Source organism: Melanostigma gelatinosum (genome assembly GCF_949748355.1).
Source record: "Melanostigma gelatinosum genome assembly, chromosome: 21".
Classification (NCBI taxonomy): domain Eukaryota; kingdom Metazoa; phylum Chordata; class Actinopteri; order Perciformes; family Zoarcidae; genus Melanostigma; species Melanostigma gelatinosum.
Genome location: NC_136654.1, coordinates 12,970,042 through 12,994,245, shown reverse-complemented (window position 1 = coordinate 12,994,245; position 24,204 = coordinate 12,970,042). Strand labels below are relative to the sequence as shown.

General features: G+C 43.9%; 1 protein-coding gene across 1 annotated transcript in view; it reads right to left on the bottom strand.

The window, feature by feature from the left end:
* Positions 1 to 24,204, bottom strand: part of LOC306795221 (1-phosphatidylinositol 4,5-bisphosphate phosphodiesterase delta-3-A-like) — a gene marked incomplete at its 5' end in the record, with an annotated part of 34,464 nt that overhangs the window by 6,000 nt on the left and 4,260 nt on the right. Inside the window, 8 exons of the mRNA XM_079293664.1 lie at positions 2,651 to 2,803; positions 2,989 to 3,133; positions 8,859 to 9,060; positions 10,531 to 10,756; positions 10,911 to 11,040; positions 12,386 to 12,614; positions 18,726 to 18,837; positions 18,924 to 18,979. Coding sequence (XP_079149790.1) covers positions 2,651 to 2,803; positions 2,989 to 3,133; positions 8,859 to 9,060; positions 10,531 to 10,756; positions 10,911 to 11,040; positions 12,386 to 12,614; positions 18,726 to 18,837; positions 18,924 to 18,979 — 1,253 coding nt within the window. The remainder of the gene's footprint in view (positions 1 to 2,650; positions 2,804 to 2,988; positions 3,134 to 8,858; positions 9,061 to 10,530; positions 10,757 to 10,910; positions 11,041 to 12,385; positions 12,615 to 18,725; positions 18,838 to 18,923; positions 18,980 to 24,204) is intronic.

Genomic DNA, 24,204 nt, shown 5'->3' with positions numbered 1-24,204 from the left:
TGAACCTTAGCCTCTACATCATCTGTACTACTTTATTGCTTTCATACAAGCCCTGTAAAAAATACATATTACACAGTATTACATGCATTATAAAGAAACTAAGGTTGAATATCCAGTAAACTATTTGATTTGGCTGCAAAGATTTTTAAGACATCTTGTATCTAAAGCATCTAATAATGAATTGGCCTTGTTTGTATAATCCCTAGACATGTAACCAGTGCTTTTATTTGTGAACTATTTGTCACGCGACCTCTTGCGAATGCTTCACTATGGGGGGATATAACCTAAGTTTCAGGCCTGCCTGCCTGTAAGCTTATGAATCTTCTCGTCATTAACCGCTCCCGTTTGCCTGGGCTGTCTGCATTTGGGTCCTCCCCTCATCGCTCCCACTTGTGTGACACTTTTACCAGGACTGCCAGTTACATAATGAGGTCTGACAACAGTTATATAAGGACAAAACAGTACGCAAGTGTGAGATCAACAAAGCAAACGATCTCAGTGTGATTACAGGCACACGGGTGAGGTGCCCCGAGGGAGTGTGATTACCGGGGCACAGATCATGAGTGCATGCACACCAACTACTCACACACATGTTGTGATTCTGTGGAAATGTAGAATAAGTGGGACTAAGAGGTCGGATATTAAAAAGTGTGTCAGAGTGAAGTCCCTGTGTGGGAATCTCACTGAGAGACATTTGTTGGCTATTTTTAACCACATCCACATTCCACTGAAAAGTGGCAACCACACTCCAAATGCTTATCTGGGCATGGAAGGATCATCATTGTGTGCTTCCAGAGTACATAGGCATAATCTGTCCCAAACAAAGAAGCTATTCATTTCAATCAATTAGGGATGCACGGTTATTATTGAATAATAATCACGATTTTGAATTTCCACTATTGAATCGACTGCACTACTGGTGTTTAAAATGTGCACTCTGCTCACAGGGAACTCATGTGCAAGTCAAACTAACAGCCAGCCACCAGATGGAGATATTTAGGTTTCACTTTTGGGGAAGCTGTCACGCTGTTGCGTGTGCACCCTACAGCGACAGCCTGTGACGAACTTTCCTGAATGTTGCGGCTGCAGTCCAGAGTAAGAGTAACAGAGTGCTGCAGGAATGAGCTCTAAAATTCAGAAATGCGTCAGCATTTTCACACTTCCCTCGTCTCAAAGTCAGTATGTCTTTTTTCAATGTCTTTTTGGTTCAATGCCGGAAATAAGGTCTGTGGTTAACACAAGCTGTATAGGTTTTGTTCTTATATATAGTCTATGGTTCTAGCACATAAAATACGTCAATAAATACCCCTTGAAGCTTTTAACTGATGCGGAAGTGTCTTAAAATGTGCATTCTCTCTACTGACCAGCAGGGGGCAACTCCTCTGGTTGCAAAAAGAAGTCAGATTGTATAGAAGTCTATGAGAAAATGACTCTACTTCTCTCTTGATTTATTCCCTCAGTAAACATTGTAAACATGAGTTTATGGTCTCAATCTCTAGTTTCAAGTCTTCTTCAATACAGCATGATGTTCATTTAGTATACATGATAATACATGGTCCTCTTCTGTTCATCCTCTACTTGCTCCCTCTTGGTAACATCATACGTCAACATGGACTTCACTTTCACTGTTACGCCGATGATGTCCAACTCTACATCTCCACAAAAGCCATCACCACTGCTACTCACTCCACTCTCACCAGCTGCCTCACTGACATTAAATCATGGATGCAAACCAACTTCCTCAAACTGAATCTGACATGATCATCATCGGTCCCAAATCCCTCACCAAAACCTGTCACAACTTCAGCCTCACCATCGACAACTCCACTCTGTCTCCCTCCCCACACATCCGCAACCTTGGAGTCATGTTTGACAGCAACCTCTCCTTTGAACACCACGCCAAACAAATCACCAGAACTGCCTTTTTCCACTTAAAAAACATCGCCCGTCTCCGCCCATCACTCTCCTCATCTGCTGCTGAAACTCTGATCCACGCCTTCATCACCTCCAGAATTGACTATTGCAACAGTATTCTTTACGGCACATCATCCAAAATCCTACCTTGTGATTGACAGGTCGCTGCCTCAACCAGAGCCATATACAGCATCTCTATGTCACTACTCCGCATTCCAAATATGGAAAAAACAACATGGCGAAATTCAAAACAACGTCGCCAAACTCGAGGCTATAAAATGGCAGTCCACAAACCAGTGGGTGACGTCACGATGACTACGTCTACTTCTCATATACAGTCTATGAGCAGTGAGACCCCCGAGGAGCAACTTCGTGCTCAGAGTCTAAAGGGCGACCCGCTCTACCCTCTGAGCTACAGCCGCCTCTCTGTAAAGGAGATGGGCAAAACTAAAATGCACTGAATTCAGGTGAAGAAGAACTTCATTCTATATCTTATTTTGATGCAAAAATGTGTTAATACGCAGGAATGCATCGCAGCTTTAAAGTGAAAGCAGGGCTCGGTTCATTTAAATGTGAAAGTGCAATAAAAATAGTTTGTCCTTAAAATCAATGATTAATCGTGATAAGGGATCCGCTTCTCAAGATTGAAATATGTAAATCATGCAGCCTGCGGTAAATACAGTCAAACTTATGGAGACAGAACTTTCGTCTGGTTCAAGGACAGTGTCTTCCTTGCCTCTGGAGAAGGAAGGTTTTGAGGATCCAATCCGTCGAGGGGCTGGGTGAGCAGCTTGTCTCCCAGGATGGATCGCAGGTGTCGGGCCATCACCGTCTGCTGCTCCACGGAGCAGTGGTTCTCCAGGGACAGGATCAGAGGGTAGGGAGACGCCTGGGAGGGAGGGATGATGGGGCAGAGTTGGGTACAAAAGGAGTTTGCCATAGAACAAAAGAGAGGAGGGAAATTACCATTTGAACTGTCAGCAGAATTGTCAATGCACATAAAACTCTTACACCGCATAGATTTTTAGAAGTATATAATCTTTGTCACCACAAATGAATTAGCGAAGTACTCACTTTAAAAGCATAGTCGTTGATAGTCTCAATGACTTTGACAAAGGGTACTTTGGAGGTGAGTGTGTGTCCGTGATAGAGGACTGGCTCTCCTTTATCTCCATCCCAACAGTCCAGCTCCACACAGCGGCAGCCATGTTTCAAGGCTCTAAGAGAAAAAGGAAAAACATCATTTGGAACCTCTGTGACTCACTCAGTAAATGTCTCAATTTAGCAGCAACATCCAGAGACTAGCTGTGTTCCTGTCCACATCACGCATCCCTATCAAAATGCATCAAGGCCCAATTGGCATCTTTTCGATATGTTATGGTGAAATAAGAAGTTTCATCATTAGAGGAGTTTTATGTTGAATTTTACTTGTGCTCATGCACCGTGAACTACATCTTTGGGATGTAGTCTGGCCTGGGAGCATATCTATGTTCCAAGGGCCCTAAGTTCCCCGGTTCTATATTATTTTAACACCTTAACTCTCCTATTGTGATTTGGTTTGGGACTCATTTCAAGTTGGAATGTTTCATAAAGATGATCCTGTTTTTTTAGTTTTTATTGGAACAAGGCTTTAAAACAAAAACAAGTTATATATTTTTTTTTATTTTGAGGGTCTCTAAAGTCTTGTTTGGGTTTCCAGAATGTTTTATTGCTGCTCCAGCAATAAAGTTGCATAAAAATAATTGTTTCTTGTAGTGTTTTGTATGAATCGAAAAAGAGAGGGCAAATTCGACCCACAAATGAAAAAAGGGACGTGTCGTCAGGAATTCACGTTCCCATGTTCAACTCCATGCTATGTTCCCTGACTGTTTGTACGTTCCCTGAACGTACAAACACCCGCTCGGATTTTCTGACACAAGTTCATAATTTCTGTAATTGTGTTTGTGCATGATAGTTTCAAAAACATATGTACTCGGCTAGTTTTCGCCGAAGGAAGCATTAAGCTATGACGTTTAGTTTTTCCATGACTCCAGTCGTTTGATAAGTTCCCTCAAGTGTAGGCCGTTTTGTATTGAGAGCCATACAGCGAAAAAATCTGTTGACGAGTTCCCACAATAACCCATGTCATAATAAGCGTGTGACGAGCTGGGGAACATCTTTTTCAGGTTACCATTATGTGCTATATAGAGATAGGGAACATAGGACCCTGAACCTGTCCCTGTCATCTAACACAGTATTTTTGTCTCATTTTTGTCACTCTCTTTGTGCCCCCCTTTTAACTCTCCCATGCCCACCTTGGGGAGATTCGTCTCATAGTTTGAAAACTCTGCTCTAAAGCAGTGGTTCTCAACTGGTCTGGCTGCGGGACCCACCATCACCCCTTAATGACAAGCCGGGACCCACGACCCAAATTATATATCTATATATATATATGTTTGGGTCTGACCATATGGCTTCAACATGTGCTGTGGACAAAGAGAATCAGGCCTTCACTTTTTCAAGCAAAGGTTTCATCCTGATTTGTAGTTTGATAAGAGCAAGCCTCCTCTCGGAATTTCACACAAGGGTGTAAATTTCCCCCCCCCAAAAAACCATGGTCACCTGAATGCACCGCTGCAATCTCATTGGCCGAGAGCCAAGAGACCCCAGGACCCCTGTGGTTCAACCACTGTTCTACAAAACCGCCTGCAGTACACACCTCCAGGCTTTTTCCGTTCGACCTCGGTTGAGACAGGGAGCACACAACGCTCTCTTCGCCCTCGGACCCCCGTCCAGGCCACAGAGAATCCAGCTTTCCCCGCCAGCGCGACGCTGGGCACGAGGAAGCAACGGCCCTTCACCCCGCCTCAAACCCTGTCAGGTCATAAGCCATTTCGCTGGACGAAACAGCCGTGTTCCACGCTGAGTAAAGGCCCACTCCGCCCGCGATAACGAATCCGCTTCAGCGATCCGTTCTCCGCTTTTTGCTTTTCTTTTGGTGCACACATTCCGGCGAAGGAAAGACGACCAAGCCTCCCTCCTTCACCGACGATTCCCGGTAAGACGCACGGACCACGCCGTCAGCCGAAGTTAGATCACCCTCCCTGCAGCGAGGATAGATCACGTCTGCGTTTCGCTCCAGAGCGAGCCACGCCACGACGGCCCGAAGCCGGCTCAAACGCCACGCCGACCCGCAAGCTCCCCCAAAGCCCCTTCCTGACGAGGAAACTGACAACTTCCCCAAGAACACTTCAACGTTGCAACGAAGCATCGACAAGTAAGATTCTTGGCATCTGGGCGTAGCTTAGCTTAAATTAATTTAAGTTTAATTCAGGCCATTCATTTATACGTTGATATTCCTGTGTTTTTGTGTGTTTAAGTTACTGTCGCGTGATATTGAGACATTGCGCAACTCCTTACGGAGCAGAGAAGCTCCGCGGCATTGTGTATGAACTGCTATGACTGTTTGCTTGGGATTTATTTTGATTTATTTTGATTTGTTTTATTACACTTCGTGTGGTATTCTCTCCTCATTGAATCAGCTCTGTAAGTGAAGTGTGGAATCTCGGCTATCGTACATAACTGCTGGCAGTTCTACCGACAACGGCACGTTGTGTACGATACGGCCAGCGATCCCCATTATCACTATAACGCGGACCGCACGCAGAAGTTTGATTCATGACCCCCACCTTTGCTCTCTTTCTTGTCTCTGCCCCTGGGGAAACTCTGTTCAAACGATCGCCAGCCTTAAATCACACACACACACACACACACACACACACACACACACACACACACACACACACACACACACACACACACACACACACAGACATACACCCTCATCCATTTTATTCATTGTTTAGGTATTAGGCATATACAATTGTATGATAACGTTTGTTGGTTGCAATATTAATTGAGTTGACCATTTATTATTTTGATTTAATAAACTCTGTTATACTTTAAGGAGCAGTCGTCTGTGATTACTTGTGCATATGTATTTGATAAGACTGTATGTAGTAGCCTGTGCTCGAACTTAAAACCTTCACTGTCACTGAATGTATAGTCATACGCAGACTATTGACATTATGAGTGACAGTTTATATATATATATATATATATAAAATTTGGGTATATCTATATTCAAGAAGTCTAGTAGCAGTAATGTATCTGTGTAGTAAATAACTGTCAAATCAAATAAAGAAAGTACACATCAATTATATTTCAACAAATATTATTCTCATTTTTCAAATTTAACTGGATGGATTATAAATAACACATAGAAATACATGAATAAATGTTCTGGATTAAAAAATGAATTACTAAACGAAATTCATTTTAGCAAAATAATTTTCACTGAATTGCCCTGCAGCTTTAAATTCAGTTCATTCAGTGTGAAGTGAAAAAGCCATAATATTATATTTTTCTCATCTTCTAAAAAGAGAAATTAGTGTTTGACTGGACAGACTTTTTCAGAGTCTAATGACTCTGGTCTCTCTGGCCATTTCTCTCTTTTGGAGATCGTCCTATGATTTGACTTTCAAGACTCACACCTCAATAAATAGTCCTGCTCTGCTCTCTGTATCCTCGTCTCTCCCCGTGTGTCACGGTGTGTGTACATCTCACTCAAGTCAGGAAACTTGTCAGAATACTCATATTTGATTGGCTGAGCTGCATCACGTGATGTGATTCACACCGCATTGGTCGGTGTTTCTCCTGCACTGCTGAACAAGTTCCGTAAATGCTGGAATAATTCCGCTGCATAAAAAATGCCCTTCAAAATAAAATCACAACTTTTTTTTTTTTTTTTGTCAGGCAAAGGCCCACGACCCACTGAAAACGGGTCCGCGACCCACCAGTTGAGAATCACTGCTCTAAAGGAGGCTTATCATGCCGGAGCCCCTCAGCGGACTTCTTGTGAAGCAAAGGAACAGGGTTCTATTCTGGACAATCAGCACTGCTGTTCTTCTGGTCCAACCAGAGTCTCATTTCCAGAGCCCTTGGCATGAGCTTTCCCAGGGAAGCTGACATCCCTATAACTGAAGCAAAGCCACCATTGTCCTTTTATAGCGCTGGGGAACTGTCTGCTAGTCCTCAGGCACTGTTCCCAAGCTCCACAAATCACTGAGGAGCAGTGGCGGGCCGTGCATTTTATACCTGGGCCTTCACTGCTGTCCCGCAGCTGAAATACCACCTTGTAACCACATTGTGGCGCCACAGCTCATTTTTAAGGCTGTAACTATGTACGTCTTCGTATTAAACCGTTCGGTAAGAGTCGTTTGAATAAGGCTCGAGCATTTAGAGAATGCAAAAGCCTAAATTCAGGAAAATATAATGTTCTCAGCTGGTCTGGCTGTGGGATCCACCGTCATTCCTTAATGACAAGCCGCGACCCACAGAGAGTGACATTTTACTTTCACAACATGTATGTTGAGCGCACCTCTCTGCAGTGTCTTTCCTCCTCTCAGCACCTTGTGTCATGGTGCAGTTCAACTCAGTCAGAATGCATTTTGATTGGTTGACCTAAAGCAAATTATAGAAATGCACTGCAAGAAGCTTACAACGGAAACCGTTTCCAGCGGATTATGAAGTTCTTGAAGTCGGCTAGCTAGTGTTCGAAAATCACCTCAAGCTTTTGGGCTTATCTAACATTGTGATGCAATGATTCAGATACTATTCTTAGGGCATGGGACAATGTGAAAATGTCATGTCACAATTATCCTGGGCACAATATTTATAATTCACGGTTTTATTCTGCTAATCATCAGAATATGCTACAAACTCTTAAAATGGCACTAAAACATACTGGAATTGCTTTACCTTGTATTTTTTAAGAAACAAACATTTGTATTGTTTCACAGATACACGTCTTTCTTTAGGTAAACAAACTATTTCAAATAAGGTAATCATAAAGTCCCCTTGCATCAAACAAGGATAATCCTTTTTTCTTTTAAAACAGCAACATTTTATTCGTCTTTTCTTTCTTTCTTTTTTAATGAGGCTCTATTTTTCACTTCTCTACCATGATAGTGAGCTAGAGAGCTTTTTAAAATCACTTGTGATGATATTTATTATTAGGCCACCAATGGAAATTCACCATGATCAACTTATTGTGTTTGAATATCGCGATCTGCGATAAAATTGTCCCATCCCTAATTATTGTAGGCATCTGCTGTTAACCTAGCGTTACCCTTTTGCTTATTATTCTAATACTTCATGTGATCATGATGACAGATAGCAGGCTTCAATGACCACAACAACAAGCAGCCGTGTGCATCACTTTTTAGTGTCCCATTGTCACATTGATGTTGTCGTGTGTCGTTAAGTTGGTGAAGATGTTTCTTGATTTGCTTGACCCAGCACTGAACAACACCTGCTGCCTGATCACTGGCTGCTTGAAACCCACCAACACAAGCAACCTTCACCTCCTCACTGGCATTGCCACTGCTGATATTAGACGGGAAGTTGCCAGCCGAGTGGAGAAAACAAAATCTACTAGTGATGAACGCCATCTCCTCCATGGATGTCACCCTCCGGCCCAACGGCTAAAATCAAGAAGAAGCTTTCTCAGCCATGTCCAGCCCCTAATAAAGTCTCGGGAAGAAACCAGACTCCAACTCTGGAGGGAAAAGCTTGAGAATGACCCTCCTCCAACTGTCATGGGAATACCCCCCACTGAAAACCTTCCCCCTGGCCCAGAAGCACCATTGGCTCAATGGAAAACACTAAACCGCCTCAGAACAAGAACGGGACGATCAAAAGCTGCTCTGGTCAGATGGGGCTACAAAGCTGGCCCAACCACATGTGAATGTGGAGAAGCAGACCATACTATCCATTTGCATGTGTTTTTCTTCATTTGCAGTGTGTTGAACTCTCAAGGCCAACGCACGATTGCATCCTATGAAGCCGAACATAGGATAGGATGACTCAGCTCTCCCATTTGTTAGCAAAATACAGTTACTTACCGGATGTATGGCTCCGTGCTGCTGTCCCCAGTCAGCTGGTCCTTAGTGAGGTAGGTGTTGTGGGAGGACGAGATGAAGTAGTGCGCCAGTGGGCGTTTCATGTCTTGGTAAACCCTGGCATGTTCCGGGTTAAACGCACAGTTCTCCTTAGACAGCATGTACATGGTGAAACCATTGGGGGTCATGAACTGGTTCTTCTGGGCTGTACTGGGCAAAAGGCACAAACACAAGTCAATAAAGGAGGGCAACTATTATATCGTGAGCAAACTGGTCATCATAGTGCAGCTTGTAATATACAGTTCAAAATTTTACAATTTTAGCTCAAACATATGTGTTTTTCTGACATTAAGCTGATATGATAGCATTTTCTCAAATAAAAGAGAACCATATTTTGTCTTGTTTTTGAAGGCTGTTTAGAGTCGGCCAGGTCAGGTTATGCTTTTCAGAACTCGTTAGAATTATGTTTTGATCGACCACGTCGGACATGAAATGCGTCTATAGTTGTTCAGAACAGCCTCACTGTAATGTCGTCATGAAGCTGAACAGTCACTGAAGTGGGCGTCAATGTTGGATCGTTGATCGAGGAAAGTAAGTAAATTTCATCGTTTTGACTTTAGAGTTGGTCAAATAAAAGTTGGTAGAGTACTAGGAATTGTAAATCTGTGGACCGACATTTTAAAAACTATAAAGGACCACTGCGATATTAAATTAGCAATGAATGTGCAGCAGTTTCTTCACTAGACTTTTGCCGCCAGACATTTTCTTGGGCCTCTGTCTTCTAATGCCCGTACACATGCAAGAAATCTGGGTGTCTTTTTCTATTCTGTTTTGGAGGAATACTTCACCCCCAAAATGCCGATTTGTATATCAAATACTCATGGGTGTTATGTTGAATCTTTGAAAACCACTGTTACAGTGTTAAACGTAGCCCCCATTTACTTCAGTTTATCAAGACTTTTGATTGTTTTGGATTGTCCCTTCACCTTCGAGGCACGAGAAAAAGGTTTTCTTCAAGAATACAAGTTGAGTGAATTCATATTTGAATTCACTCAACTTGAAGTCATTTTGGGTGAAGTATTGCTTTAAAATATGAATTTTTTTGACAAGAATGCCAGTTGTCGACGTTAGTACACATTTCCACATAAAATCTCTCTTTTGCATGACTGGAGACCATCTTATATGCTTTTATCTCATCCTGTATTGACGACTGAATGGTTCTTTATGTGGGACTCAGTCAGTCATCCCTAGATCGTCTGCAGCTAGTTAACTCAAATTACCACCCTCACCATTGTAGGCCTCCACCAACCATGTCATGGTTTGTGCCAAATTTGAAGAAATTCCCTCCAGATGTTCACAAGAATAGCACTTGAGTTTTAAGCAAAAATGATCTTGTTGAAAGACCCAGCAAGACGTGGAACAAAATTAGCATTCATTTGGATGGATGGAATTGTTTGTTTTTTTGGCAACCTGACTTATCCAAGTCCAATATTCACTCTTCTTTTAGCTCTATTTTGGTCTCTACCCACTTATTAGAAGAGCGGGACATGTAGTCACAAACTTTGTCAGTCTCCCATTTGGTGCTGAGCAGGTAGCGTCTAACAGGTTTGGCTCAGCCGCTTTGCTGAACCAGATAGGTCGGTGACTTGCAATATATTGTCACTTAGCACCGTACCCCACTCATTGAGTTCATAGGTGAGAATGAGGCTTTGGGCGTGGATGAGTGAAGCGTCCTCCCCCTGGTCCTTCAAGAAGTCCCTCAGGTCCACAGTGGAGAGTACACAGTCGTTCGCGGAGTAGCGAATGAACACGGTGTCCAGGTCTGGTCTCCGTAACAACTCCCTGCAGAACACCTCAATCTCTCCGTGGTCCAGACGACCATCAGCTGACTGGTCACATTTCTATCAGGAGGAACAGAGTCAGACAAAGTTGATCGCTCTTTGATTAGTTTGCCACGGTGGTCTCACTTCGTCCAAGTGACACAAAGTCAATCAGATATGTACGTGTGTGTGTGTGTGTGTGTGTAGGTGTGTGTGAGAGTGTGTGCTCCGCTACCTGGAAGAGGCTATGGGCATACTGGTCACTCAGGTCAATATTGATCATCTGCAGCAGCGTCTGGACCTCGTCGTAGCTCATCTTGTCATCGTGGTTCTGGTCGGCCCGACTCAGATAAGAATGAATCCAGGTGACACACAAACAAGGTCAAGGAAGCAGCAACAGCTGGAACATGTGAAGTGTTTGGTGGCGTTTTACCAATATGGAGCTTCGAAGCACAGAAGTCATTCTTAATTATTCAGATTCTGCCTAGAGATACTTTGTGTTGTATTCCGGGGTCTTTTAGACATTTCCTTCAATCAAAAAAGTGGAGTGCGACAAAAGTGCAAACATATATTTTTACTAGATGTTGACATTCTGGTTCGGGACTTGCAAAGGTCCTTGCAGGACACTTATGGAGTTTCCATAATTTATGAAGTGTTATACTCACTACTGCTGCATTTCAGTAGTCATTAACTACTCTCAAAAATTAGTTGAATAATCGATTAATTGCAGCAGATACATAATTATTTCTTTCACCAAATAACAAAGATCAGTTCTCGTCAAAAAGGTCTCAAATGACCAGTAAAAGAGGTGAGGTGGGAGGTGAAATAGCAGAGTCCTTGATTGGCTCTGAGAGGCTGTAGACAAACGTGCCACGATCTGATTGGACTAAACTCCCTGTAGGCTTGTCTGAGCTGGAGAAACTGTCTGACATCAGTAACAGCAGGACTGGAGATAAGTCTGCAATGAATTATTACTATTCTACTATAAAAAAGACATCGGGTGCAATTAATATGCTATAAGATATCCATCTACAGGATATCATTTATTAAATATAATTTTCAATTTTAAAAAAGACATACATATACTGTATATATTCTACTGTAATTGTATATGACATATGTACATATATATATATATGATGTATGATAATTATTGGCAGTATAGAGAGCTGCAGAAATAATGTCTAAAACCCGTAAATGAGCCAGAGTTTTTTGCTTTACCAGTTCTCTCGTCTCATTGTCAAATTGTTTTTGGAATTTATTTTTGGTTAGCTGCTTGAAATAAGGTCTGTGGTTAAGAGATTTTAACGTTTTCTTCTATGATATAAAAAAACGAATTTCGAAGCTTTTCAGTGTCTTACAAAAGGCGGTTGCTAACAAGTGGCTAAATAAGGATATAAACATTATCCTGCCGAATGGAAGACTGCCTTTTAGCTTAGTGGTGGTGACTTGGAGTCATACAACTGTGGTGTAGTTAGTTTCACACTTTTTAAATTGCAGATTGCATTTAGGCTCCAAAATCATAAAGGTATCAAAAAAGTTGTTTGCCACAGGGTTTATTTTCTGCAATAATTCAAAATCGAATGTAAGATCCCACCGGCTCTCTGTCAAGGGAACCAGTGCTATGCTAACTCCCTAGTTAGCCTACACAAATAGCACTCTATTGTCTCTGCATATGCAGTGTAGACAAATGAACAACAATTAGGATATTGGTTGAGTTTCTCCTTCTGAGTCATGTTGTCCACCCTCCCCTGCAGGGTTCGGATGCCGCGGGCCCAATGCTGAGCCTCCTCTTGGCTCTGGCACAGGAGATCCAGGCTCTTGCGGGGCCCTTTGAAGACCACCGTCAAACACCGCTGCTCAGGGACGGAGCCGACCATCTGCCGCAGCGTCTCTGACTGGCAGCCCTCACGCACGCACTCGACCTCCATGACGGAGACTGGGGATGTGTGAGGGGAACAGAGAGGAGGAAGGTGGAGGAAGAGGAAAAATGATGACTACGTCCACTTCTTACAGTCTATGGTTATTGCTCAGTTTTTCTGAGGTACGGTTTTAGTATTGATCCTTAGCAAGAAGATCACAAGATTGGAGTTTGGATGGAAAATGAATTGAAGAATTTCTCTGAAATCCTACCCAAAAGACTAAATGTCCTCTGTGGGTCTGCTATAGAAGAGACAAAAAGAGTTTCCGCGGTCAGGGCTGTGTACCGCTAAGGTTTCTGACACGTTCCTACTTGAAGTAGTTGCTGTTTCAGCAATACAGACGGAACACTTTGAAGATCCCTCAAAACAGTCCCAGTGCTCCACATCATGCAGTCGCTGAACTCTACCGTTGGCATGAACGACATTCCTTTCAAAAGATATTCCCTCATTTGTGGTGGTGGGGAGCGCCCGCGTGTGTTGGTCTAAGATCTCACCATAGGTGTTCAGATGGGTCGAGATTTGGTGGATGGGCAAGGCATATGATTTACATAATTGTTATACTGTCAAAGCATTCGGTGAGCCCTCGAGCTCCTTGTGGTCAAACCATGTCCCCGGGCAGAGCGTTGATACGGCTGATTTTGAAAAACCTGGGATACGTTCAATGATTACGCTTTTCAATGTTCGACGCCATCAAGTTATTTTTCTGTCTTTCTACAACTCTGGTATGTTTGGTCTTGGTTTATGGAAAGGTTGAGAGTACAGTACAGCAGGTATCTATTTGATCTTCCCGACATTTCACCAGGGTGTGCCGTATATGACGGTATTTAAAGGATGTAAAGGGTCTCAAGTCTTTGGTCTGTACTATCAGTAAAGAGTTACGATAGCAACACAGAGTGAGATACACACAGAGAAAAGAGGTGAGTAGGGTTGTAGCTTTTTTCGGAAAAAGAAAAATTCAAACTAACACGTAAGTACCTTTGAATTAATTTGAAAGCAACCCATGGAGCGTAGTGCATGAGTCTGAGATACAGTGAGCTGTGACTGACACATATCAGAATTATGTTCGCGGGAAACTAATTTTCCCACGGATTACCTTTGATTTTGGCGTATCAGAATCAAATAGAAGATAAAGCAGGGTATGCTTTAGGCGTGGCTACTTTGTGATTGACAGGTCGCTACCACGGCGTTGTAAAATTTGGGTTGGCTGAAAATGTATTATCCAGCGTTCTGTTGTACTTAGCTCCACCCTCTTGTCTCTCTTCTTGTTCCAAACAACCAAGATGGCCACAGCCAAAACGCCAAATTCAAGGCTTCGAAACCTTCGTCCACAAACCGATGTGTGACGTCACAGCAGTGGTGGGCCGTCAGGGCCTGCAAGGCCTTCTCTGCTGGCCTAAACAGAATCACAAAGCTATATCTATTTTATAATTTAATATTTTTTCTTAAATACACTACATGTATTATAATTTATAAAAATATTTTTCCCATTATCTTATGTTCTCATTGCACAGCTCCTGTCTTCCTCAGTTGCTCTGCTTCCAGTGCAGCTTGTTTTAAGTAGAGCTTTTATCCAATCAGATCTCACCTCTGTGTCTCTAGGTAAGAACAGAGCCAGAGGCCTGCAGAGTCTCACCTGCATCCATGTCCAGTTTAAGTGAATGGGGAATTGTTGATTGTCATAGTGTTCAACCAATCAGATCTTTAGTTTGACATGTTGGGCGTATTCTTTGACGTGTCAGCACCTGCTAGACGGCCTATAATGACGTCAGCATTACGTGCAACTCATGTGCAGGTGCAGTGTGTGCTGTGATTGGTCAGTGGGCGAGCACGTGACTAAAGTGAAACTTGTGCTTGCCAGCAGAACTGAGGTTGTTAGCAGTCAGAGTTCAAGTGGAAAGATATGGAAGAAATTATGGCATTTTTAGTTTTTTTTACTTAGCTTTGTTTTTTTAACATCAAATGGCGGAAGGAGGAGAAGCTGATTTAGTGGCGGAGTTACTGGGAACGCCTTTCTCAAGAAGGACATTTCCGGACAAACTGGACATTGTAAGAAAAGGATTTGTGCGCCACTTTCAGTCGGCAAACTATGAATGGTATTCCTGGCTGCCGGGGTCGGAGAAGAGCTGCAAATTGTATTGCTGGGAATGCCTGTTATTTGCGACTGAACATCTTGGTGTATGGAGCCATGCTGGATTTGGTAACCTGAGCTGCCTGAGCAAAGCCGCTACACGACACCAAAGTACGGCGGGACACTTGCAAGCTACGGTGCTCTTAAAACCGTTTGGAAGGACCCTAGTGGATCTCCAGATCAAAGATCAAGTTCGCAGGGAAACGGAGCACGGATGTACTGAACAACCACCTCATTGAACTCTTTGTGAACAAAGACAGAAGGATGGACTTTGTATTTAAATAGAACAGCATTCGGTCAGTGAAACTGCTTTTGTTTTCTTTACATCTGCAGTGTGTTAATTTTGCCGATCGTGTCGTTTATGGATATTGTTCCCTGATGTAAATAATATTTGAATGGCTCTTGCTCTTTAGTGTGAGTGTTGCTGGATTGTTTTGTCATGCCTTGTTTTAAATAAATGTGATTCTTTCTTGTGAGTTAGCTCTTGTCATCATGTTAATTACATCGATTTTGACCATATGCATTGTCCGTTAATTACGACGCATCCCGTCCTGCGTGGGGTTAGGGTCCGGATCATTGAATCAGTTTGGGCTGTTTTCTTTTACAAACAAGAATGATGGTCTGGAGAAATGGGGATTGTGTGCGATTGCTTAGCCCTGTTTGAATCAGTAGGAACAGCTAAACGCTGCGGGGAGAATGCAGCGTGAGTTTGTGCGTGTTGTTTTCCTTAAGCTAGTTTAGCATAGCCTCGCAGAACATTCGCGCCTCAGTTGTGTTTTGTTTAGTTTCCGGGTCAGACGCTGACCCGGAAACTAAACAGACAGACAGACCGGTGTCTCCACCGAAAACATTATATTTACCACAATTTAAGCTTCTGCATTTTCCAAATGCACCAGTATTATTGTTCGGTTCGTAAGCCTCGTATCGAACGGTTGAAAACGAATACGTGATGTTACACCCCTAGAAACAAATAACCGTAGCTGTGGAGCCATCATGAGGTTATTTGGTGGCAAGACAGCAGTGAAGGCCCAGGTATAAAATGCACGGCCCTGCGTCACGGTGACTACGTCCACTTCTTTTATACAATCTATGATTATCCACATATTTAAACAATTATATCTCTATCTCTCTGACGACTGAGTTTTCACTGAACCTTACATCACTGGAGAAGAAATAATGAGAGAAAAGTGAACCTTTAGTCTCTTGCGCAGCTCTTCCAACCACAGGGCATCTTCATGCTTGAACAAATGCATTACACAGTCACAGCTCTGGCTTTTGACCTTTTCTATTTGTGACATTCACTTACAGAGTCAAACCCAGGTCTATTCGCAGTTTCCATCTTGCATTCTCTGCATTATCTCTTAACAGTACTTTCGTGGTAGTATTAGTAAGATACAATATCATCATTATTGTGTATTAATTTTGCTCTGTGCACATCTACAGTCTACATTCTAGCACCAATGGCAGTTCACTTTCTCTTTCATGCTGTTATTCTCTGCGTGGTGTGTATTTAAGGTGGTCATTTTGAGTCACTAAAACACACAAACATATCATTTGGACAGATATTGTATTGACACACACATCTGAGCAGCATAGAAAGATAATAAAATATATCAGAAAAGATAATAGTATATTGTCTCTATCCATTTATTTACTTTTGTTTGACTAATCTTAAACTATTCATTTCTTTTCGGTATCTATGTACTGATAATGCTTGTCACGCCACTTTTTACAATATGCCGTAGCTTCTGCGCTCAAGTTGGATTTCAGTTTGGATTTGGTGCTGTATCCACACACTTATTCTACTGCATGTCAACAGGGAATCATGGCTATGGGGTACGAGGCGTGGCTCCAGGACGGGCTCCTAGACCTGTTGGGTCTTCTTTGTAAATACCACCTTGTATTTCTGCAGGATCCTGAATGTGTACGGAGACAGTGGCTTGGCTGCGAACAGCCCTGCACTGTTGATTCTAATTCATACTAAATGTGGACACTGTGGTGAGCTGTCTGTCTCACACACACACACGCACACACACACACACACACAAATCCAGCGAGGGTTCCACCAGTGCTTCCCTCACAAACAGGGCCGTTTGTGCGTTATTTTTCATACTTTCACAATCTCACCCCACTGTCTCGGGATTTGAATGAACCAAACCAAACATCACTGTTGCCCACACGTCAGCTGGTGTTTGCCCAATCTCTATTTGCCTGCGGTTTCACTTGAAACTACAGGAACAGCCTTGTGCACTGTGTACCTGACAATACACAGACAAAATACTGCTCAAAATACATCTAATGCTGTTCCTAAGGAAGATGCTCAGAGAGTCTATGTACATGATCTCTTCAAAATGTGATGTAATTTAATTTCATAAATATATATATAAGTGTCTATGAAGTGTCTGTTATATTATTAAGGGGATTATAAAGCAAAAAAAACCAACATATTTTCATTTTCTAGATACTTTCACCTCTTCATAATTCCTTCAAAAGAACCTCTCTGGGATTAGGGGCATCAGACCTTACCTCATCTTAAAGTGTCAGAAGACAAAAAGGTTGGAAACTACTGCACTAGACCACCCAGTCACAAAACACCAAAAACAAAACTAACATTTGATCTAAAACAAGCAGAAGGAATTACTGGGTGTGGCTGACAGGCTTCCACTTTTCTGTTACCTACGTGTCGAGTCCAAGTAAATCAGCTTGGGAGTTTTTTAGAAGCAGGTATTGATCAGAGTACATACAATTCAGCTAAAACAAGACATGAACAAGCAGAAGGTACCGGGTAGCTGTGTTCGGATGAAGAAGCCACATTTTTATTTAGAAGATACAAGTGAACCAATATAGAGGGTGTCACCCAAACCTGCACACCAAACACACGCCGTGCCACATCACAAGCATATCTAGTCTTGTGGCAATTAGAGGCTCTTGCCCTGCACTTGGGAGAGCTAACCCAGTAGTAGAGTCGTATGGTAACTATATAGCACCAAACCACAGGAACCAGGGCAGACTCCCACCACCATATAATGTCCTATAATCTCACTGTTTGAACTGCAGCAGCGTCGGGTGCCATTTATGGGCCAAAACTAGTTGGGCTCTATAATCAGGGCACCGTTTGTGACCCTGAGAGAGCGGAGACGAGGGGGGAGTAGATGTGCAAGCAACAAGTGAGTGGCATTTTAAGCGAACAAAAATAGATACTGTGTAGCCATGTTTTACCTGACACACCCAGCACTGAGCTCTTCTGGCAGAGGAAAGGCCTGCTTGTTACCAATTATCACTTGGAAATGGTTCTTTACCTCTGGGTGGGGTAGGTTGGCTGAAACTCTTTTGCCACCAACATTAGTGTGTATATATACAGGGTTTTTTTAAATGAGGGAAAACTCACATAAAATAGGTGATATACTCCTTTCCCATTACCAGTACAGGAGTAGCATTTCTGTTCTTTTTTTATTCTGGTGTGTCACGTTCGACGCAACAAAAAATGTGTCGTAAACGAGCTTGGTAAACAATGATTATGTTACAGCGGTACTACTTTTTAAAAATATCTGCTACTTATTCAGTCTCTCTTTCAAACTCTAAAACCAGAGTTGGTGATTGTTGGAACAGTAGAAAGGCCAACAAAGACGGATTTGATGAGTTTGATTTGATTTGGTCAAGTTTGAATGAAGTGTGTTTCATAACGAACAAATTGTGTAAAACTGAGCAGGTCAGCCTATTCCTATTCAGCAATCAAGGCACGATCTGGAAATGCGTGACTGATTTACTTTTGTTTTTGGATCCATTTGCCTTATACTGTCACGTGAAATGTAACTTTAACAAAGCACTGGGGCACTGGGGACATATTTTGATGTAAATTGTCTTACTCGGTCAATCTGTGGTCATCATGAGCAAGTCTAAACGGTCCTCTGCCTCGTATCCTGCATGTTGTGGTTGTATATTTTGTACAATGACCTGTGCATCAATAAATTGCCTCCGATTGATATAAAAGGACACTTACAGGATTGCTGGTCCTTGGCCCAGCTGGAGGTTTTGTGGGACTGGCACCAGACAGTGACGCCGTCTCCCAGCAGCTTCAGAGTTCGTCGCTTCTGCCAGCGAGGCGAGCGGACCTTTTACATGTGAATGATGAACCCATTAAATCTCATCGAGTGATCACTAACAACCAGTAGTAGATTCTACTTAGCAAGAGCTTTACCTTTACCATACTGGAACCCTGCAACATCCGCTTCACATCTTCATCCTCCTGCACTCCTGGAAAGCAAAAAGACAAAAGGATGGTTGAAGAAAGACGGATATGATGTCATGAAAACTTGACTCGATTGTGTGCAGGATGGCAGTGAGTATTCACAGAAGCTGTATAACTCAGTAGCACTGGAAGAAGACTGGAAGAGTGAGGAGAGAAAAGGGAGGATGAAAAGAGAAAATAGAAGGGTAGAGCATAGTTAGAATTCAAAGTACGTGTTGTGGCAGCCGGGGTGGGCGAGCCCAGGGAGTAGTGATGGCAGGAAGATACTACAGACTACCAGAGAGAAATGGATTGCACTTTGCACACGCCCCCTTAGTGCCAGCAGGCAATCAGCGCAACAAGGCACACCTGAGAGAGCCGGCCAGGGGAGCTTCATGGGCGGATATAAAAGGAGAAGGAAGATGTGAAGTCAGGGGAAGTAACTTAGGTGAAACCATTCAAGACGGTGAGATATTGTGAGACTACTTAGCCAACGACCCTGGAACGGAAGACTACCCCCACTGGATTGCCCCCGGCTACTGACCCCTGCTTGGAGGAGAACGACGCCCCTGCCCAATCCCTGGACCGTACGAGAATTGCGCCTTGTGTATCAGACCCCGGAACTGCACCTAGACCCTTCTCTTGCTTAACGGACTTGTATTGGCTGTGTGGCTGCTGTGTCGTTACCAATACCCCAGTAAAGTATTTGATTGCCACGTCTTTACGTCTCCGTGTCTTTATAAGTATTGCATATTGTCCAGTAACACCCCTGACCACCCCGGGGCTGTTACATTGGTGGAGAATGTGGGCATTCTAACCGGCTTCTGGACAATATCTAATATTTATATTACGCGTCGTATCGACATCAAAATGTCCGCGCCCAACCCTGTGCAGGAGCTTCTCGCAGGTCTCATAGCCAGCAATGCGGAGACTCAGAGGAGGCACGAAGAGGCACTGCAGCTGCAAGTACAAATGCTGCAACTTCAACAGCAAACCCAGCACCAACACCACCAGCAAATGGAAAAATATATGGAGGTGCAAACCAACCAACAGGAAGTGAAACGACTGGAGCGAGTGAATCCCTCGCGCTTCCTGGTCAAACAAACAGCCAGTGACGAAGTGGAAGCTTTCCTTCTGACTTTCGAAATCACTGCAAAACGTGAACAATGGCCCGAGGAACGGTGGGCAGACTTGATCGCTCCTTTTTTGACGGGCACCGCGCAACGGGCTTACCAAGACCTAGCCAATATTTCACCCGTCACCTACGCAGCACTGAAGGAGGAAGTGCTTCAGCGTAGCGGGGTGACTCTTCTGACAAAAGCGCAGCGATTTCATGAGTGGAATTATGATGCCACCCTCTCTCCAAGAGCGCAACTGTATGATATCACGCGGATCACTACCGCCTGGCTGATGTCGGAGCCCCTCTCATTTTCCCCCCTTGATCGGGTAATCATGGATAAGTTACTGAGGTCATTACCGTTTGAAGCAAAAAAATTGGCAGGACAAAAAAATCCCCGCAGTCTCGAGGAACTGACTGAGGTAGTGGAGGGCTGGCAAGCGGCGCAGGCTCTGGTGCGTGGGGGAAGACCGCCCAAGATGGAAATATCCCCCCGGCCCCGACTGTTGAAACATGGAGATTCCCCACGAGAGCCGGCCATGAGGACCCCTCCCGTGGAAACCCCCCAGCGCAGATCCCTGTTAAACCCCGACACCCGCAGGTGTTATGACTGTGGGGAGATGGGACATATTGCCTGGAACTGCCCACAGCGGGGGGACGCCCCCATGCCCACAGCTAGCGAGACTAGTCACCCCTGTGGACTACTGACCACCTGTTGGGCCCAACAGGGCGATTTGGCCCCACTCACCCCAGTACGAGCGAACGGGCATGACGCGACCGCCCTGGTCGACTCCGGCAGCGCCGTCACCCTCGTCCGCCCCGACTTCGTCGAGCTACCCTATCTGAAAAGTACAGTATCAGTCACCTGTATTCACGGGGAGACCAGAGACTACCCCACCGCGATCCTAGAGCTTCACACCACCCAGGTAGGGAAGGTCGAGGCGATCCGGGAATGGCCCCGGCCCCGCACCAAGAAACAAGTAAGGGCATTTATTGGACTGGCGAGCTATTACAGGCGATTTGTCCCCCACTTTTCCTCCCTTGCAGCTCCCCTGACGGACCTAACAGGAAACCGGCTGCCAGAGCGGATCCAGTGGACAGCAGAGACAGAGGAGGCCTTCGAGAACCTCAAGAGGGTGCTGTGTTCAGAACCAGTGTTGGTGACCCCGGACTTTGAGAAACCGTTGGTGGTCCAGACCGACGCATCAGAGACCGGGGTAGGCGCCGTCCTGGCCCAAGTACAAAATGGTGAGGAACACCCGATAACATACATCAGCAGAAAACTCTTGCCCAGGGAACAGAAATATTCCACAGTGGAAAAAGAATGCCTAGCCATCAAGTGGGCCCTGGGCGAGCTCAAATATTACTTATTGGGACGAAAGTTCACTCTGGTCACCGACCATGCCCCATTGGTATGGATGTCGAGAAATAAAGAAAATAACGCCCGGGTCACCCGCTGGTTTCTGTCTCTGCAGCCCTATGCCTTCTCTGTCGTCCACAGATCCGGTGCCGCTCACGGAAACGCCGATGCCTTGTCCCGCAGGGACGCCTGGTGTTCCTGGAGCAGTCCTCCCCCCAGGTCAGATTTAAGGGGGGGGGTGTGTGGCAGCCGGGGTGGGCGAGCCCAGGGAGTAGTGATGGCAGGAAGATACTACAGACTACCAGAGAGAAATGGATTGCACTTTGCACACGCCCCCTTAGTGCCAGCAGGCAATCAGCGCAACAAGGCACACCTGAGAGAGCCGGCCAGGGGAGCTTCATGGGCGGATATAAAAGGAGAAGGAAGATGTGAAGTCAGGGGAAGTAACTTAGGTGAAACCATTCAAGACGGTGAGATATTGTGAGACTACTTAGCCAACGACCCTGGAACGGAAGACTACCCCCACTGGATTGCCCCCGGCTACTGACCCCTGCTTGGAGGAGAACGACGCCCCTGCCCAATCCCTGGACCGTACGAGAATTGCGCCTTGTGTATCAGACCCCGGAACTGCACCTAGACCCTTCTCTTGCTTAACGGACTTGTATTGGCTGTGTGGCTGCTGTGTCGTTACCAATACCCCAGTAAAGTATTTGATTGCCACGTCTTTACGTCTCCGTGTCTTTATAAGTATTGCATATTGTCCAGTAACACCCCTGACCACCCCGGGGCTGTTACAGTGTATATATATATATATATATATATATATATACATCTGTTGAACCGCAGCAGCTCATATGGGAGCTCTGTAATTCATTTTGGTGCTGAACCACCATTTGGGTGCGGTTAGAGATGAGACGATATAGACGGAGACATAAAGAAAGACAGAGACTAGATGATGAGGAGGAAAAATGAGGAGTGAGAGATATAATGAAAAGGTTGGTGATGGGACAGAGGAGAGGACACTCCAATTCCAATTAGCTGAGGGCTTTTGGCCTGTTATGAAAGAAATATCCTGTGACACCGTTCACGAAGATGACACATTTTAACCAACCTAATTATTCATTTCAGCAATCTTTCTTAGCTTAACCCTCTGAACCCCAGAACCTGCCGGCGGGATTGAAAAGCATGTTTTAAACAAAACAGCCAGAAGTTTTAAAAAACGTCTCTCGCCCAGAGTAAAACTTTAGCTTTAAACAGGTCCTGTAAAAAACATAAACTTCTGCGCTCAAGGCAAGGCAAGTTTATTTGTATAGCACATTTCAACACGGCAATTCAAAGTGCTTCACATAAAACCAAAAAAGCATCAAAACATAAGGTAAAGAAAAGGAGATTCATTCATTGAAACATTAAAAACAATCGTAAAAACACTAAAAAGCAAATATAAAATACAGTAGTAAAATGTAGAAATGCAGAAAATGTATTAATATCCTTGAATCTGGTTCAATTAAAGGCAGCAGCAAACAGAAAAGTGTTGAATCTTCAATCTCAGCGCGTTTCCACTTCTATGCAGATGACGGCGTGCTTTGTAATGGAGTCGATACTCATGTCAATATTACTGCTGGAATTAGCTTGACCCCGGTGAGTGAATCCACTAATCACAGTGATTTCCTTAAACTGAACTGAACCATAGAGTCTGAATCTAATCTGAAGCTGGATATCAACCAGTGATTTTCATCTACTTACAATGAGATGATTATATGTTTGAGAAAATATCAGTATGACAGTAATTTCCACGACAAGTTCTTCAAATGACAGTTGACAATGGAAACAGTGGAGACGTATCTCTACTCTCACAGATGATAAATAACTCTGGCTTCAGATTTTGTTGCCGAAATCAGGGGCACATATTTACATGAGGGAATAATGGACTGCGATCATGCAAAGTGGAGATGCAAAATAACAGGATAGTCAGGTCCTGGATTGTTAAACAGACTCCTGATGAGTCTTGTAAACATATTTTGTTACCATGACTAAACTTATTTCACCCACTCATGCAATCAGAAGTCATGATAATATTCTGCATACCATCCTGTTAGACAATATACATTGTAACTTAAAATAATAAATAAATAGAACCGGGGGAAAAAAAATGACACTTCAGCTGAAATCTTTCAGAACTCAACATATGCATGTTGCAATGGCTGTCATGTCAGATTTATGAAATACCAAGATACAATGTTCTTTGTCTGTTTAAATGTAGCTCAAGCGCAAGTTCAATCAGGAAGACACTCACTAGTAATCTCTGTCTTTCCTCTCCTTGTAAGTACTCTATCAGCTGATTGGGGGCGTGCACTTTTAAGTAACCAACCAGATTCGGCACACCGGGTCCTCAAGCCAATCATATCGTTGCTGTCAATCTTTAAATAGTGTTCTCCTCTCTGCTGCTGTCAGGTGTCATTTCAGCTAAGCAGATGCAACCCTCCTCCACCCCAGTCGCCTCCAGTCAGCATCACAGTCGTGCTCCTGAGTCAGCATCAGATAGCAGCGACTCCTGTCATCACCACCACCAGTGTCTGGACTCCAAGGGGGGATTAGGCCTGTTGGACCTCAGTATCCCTACCCTCGGTGATAGTACTTCAGGATGGAGTCCAATCGCCAAAGACTTTGCACTTTTTCATATTTGACGCTTGTATAATAAATCATTGTTAAACTTATGAAACAAGTCTCTCCTGATTGAAATGAATACAGCTGCAACTTCCTTTGTATACTGCCAG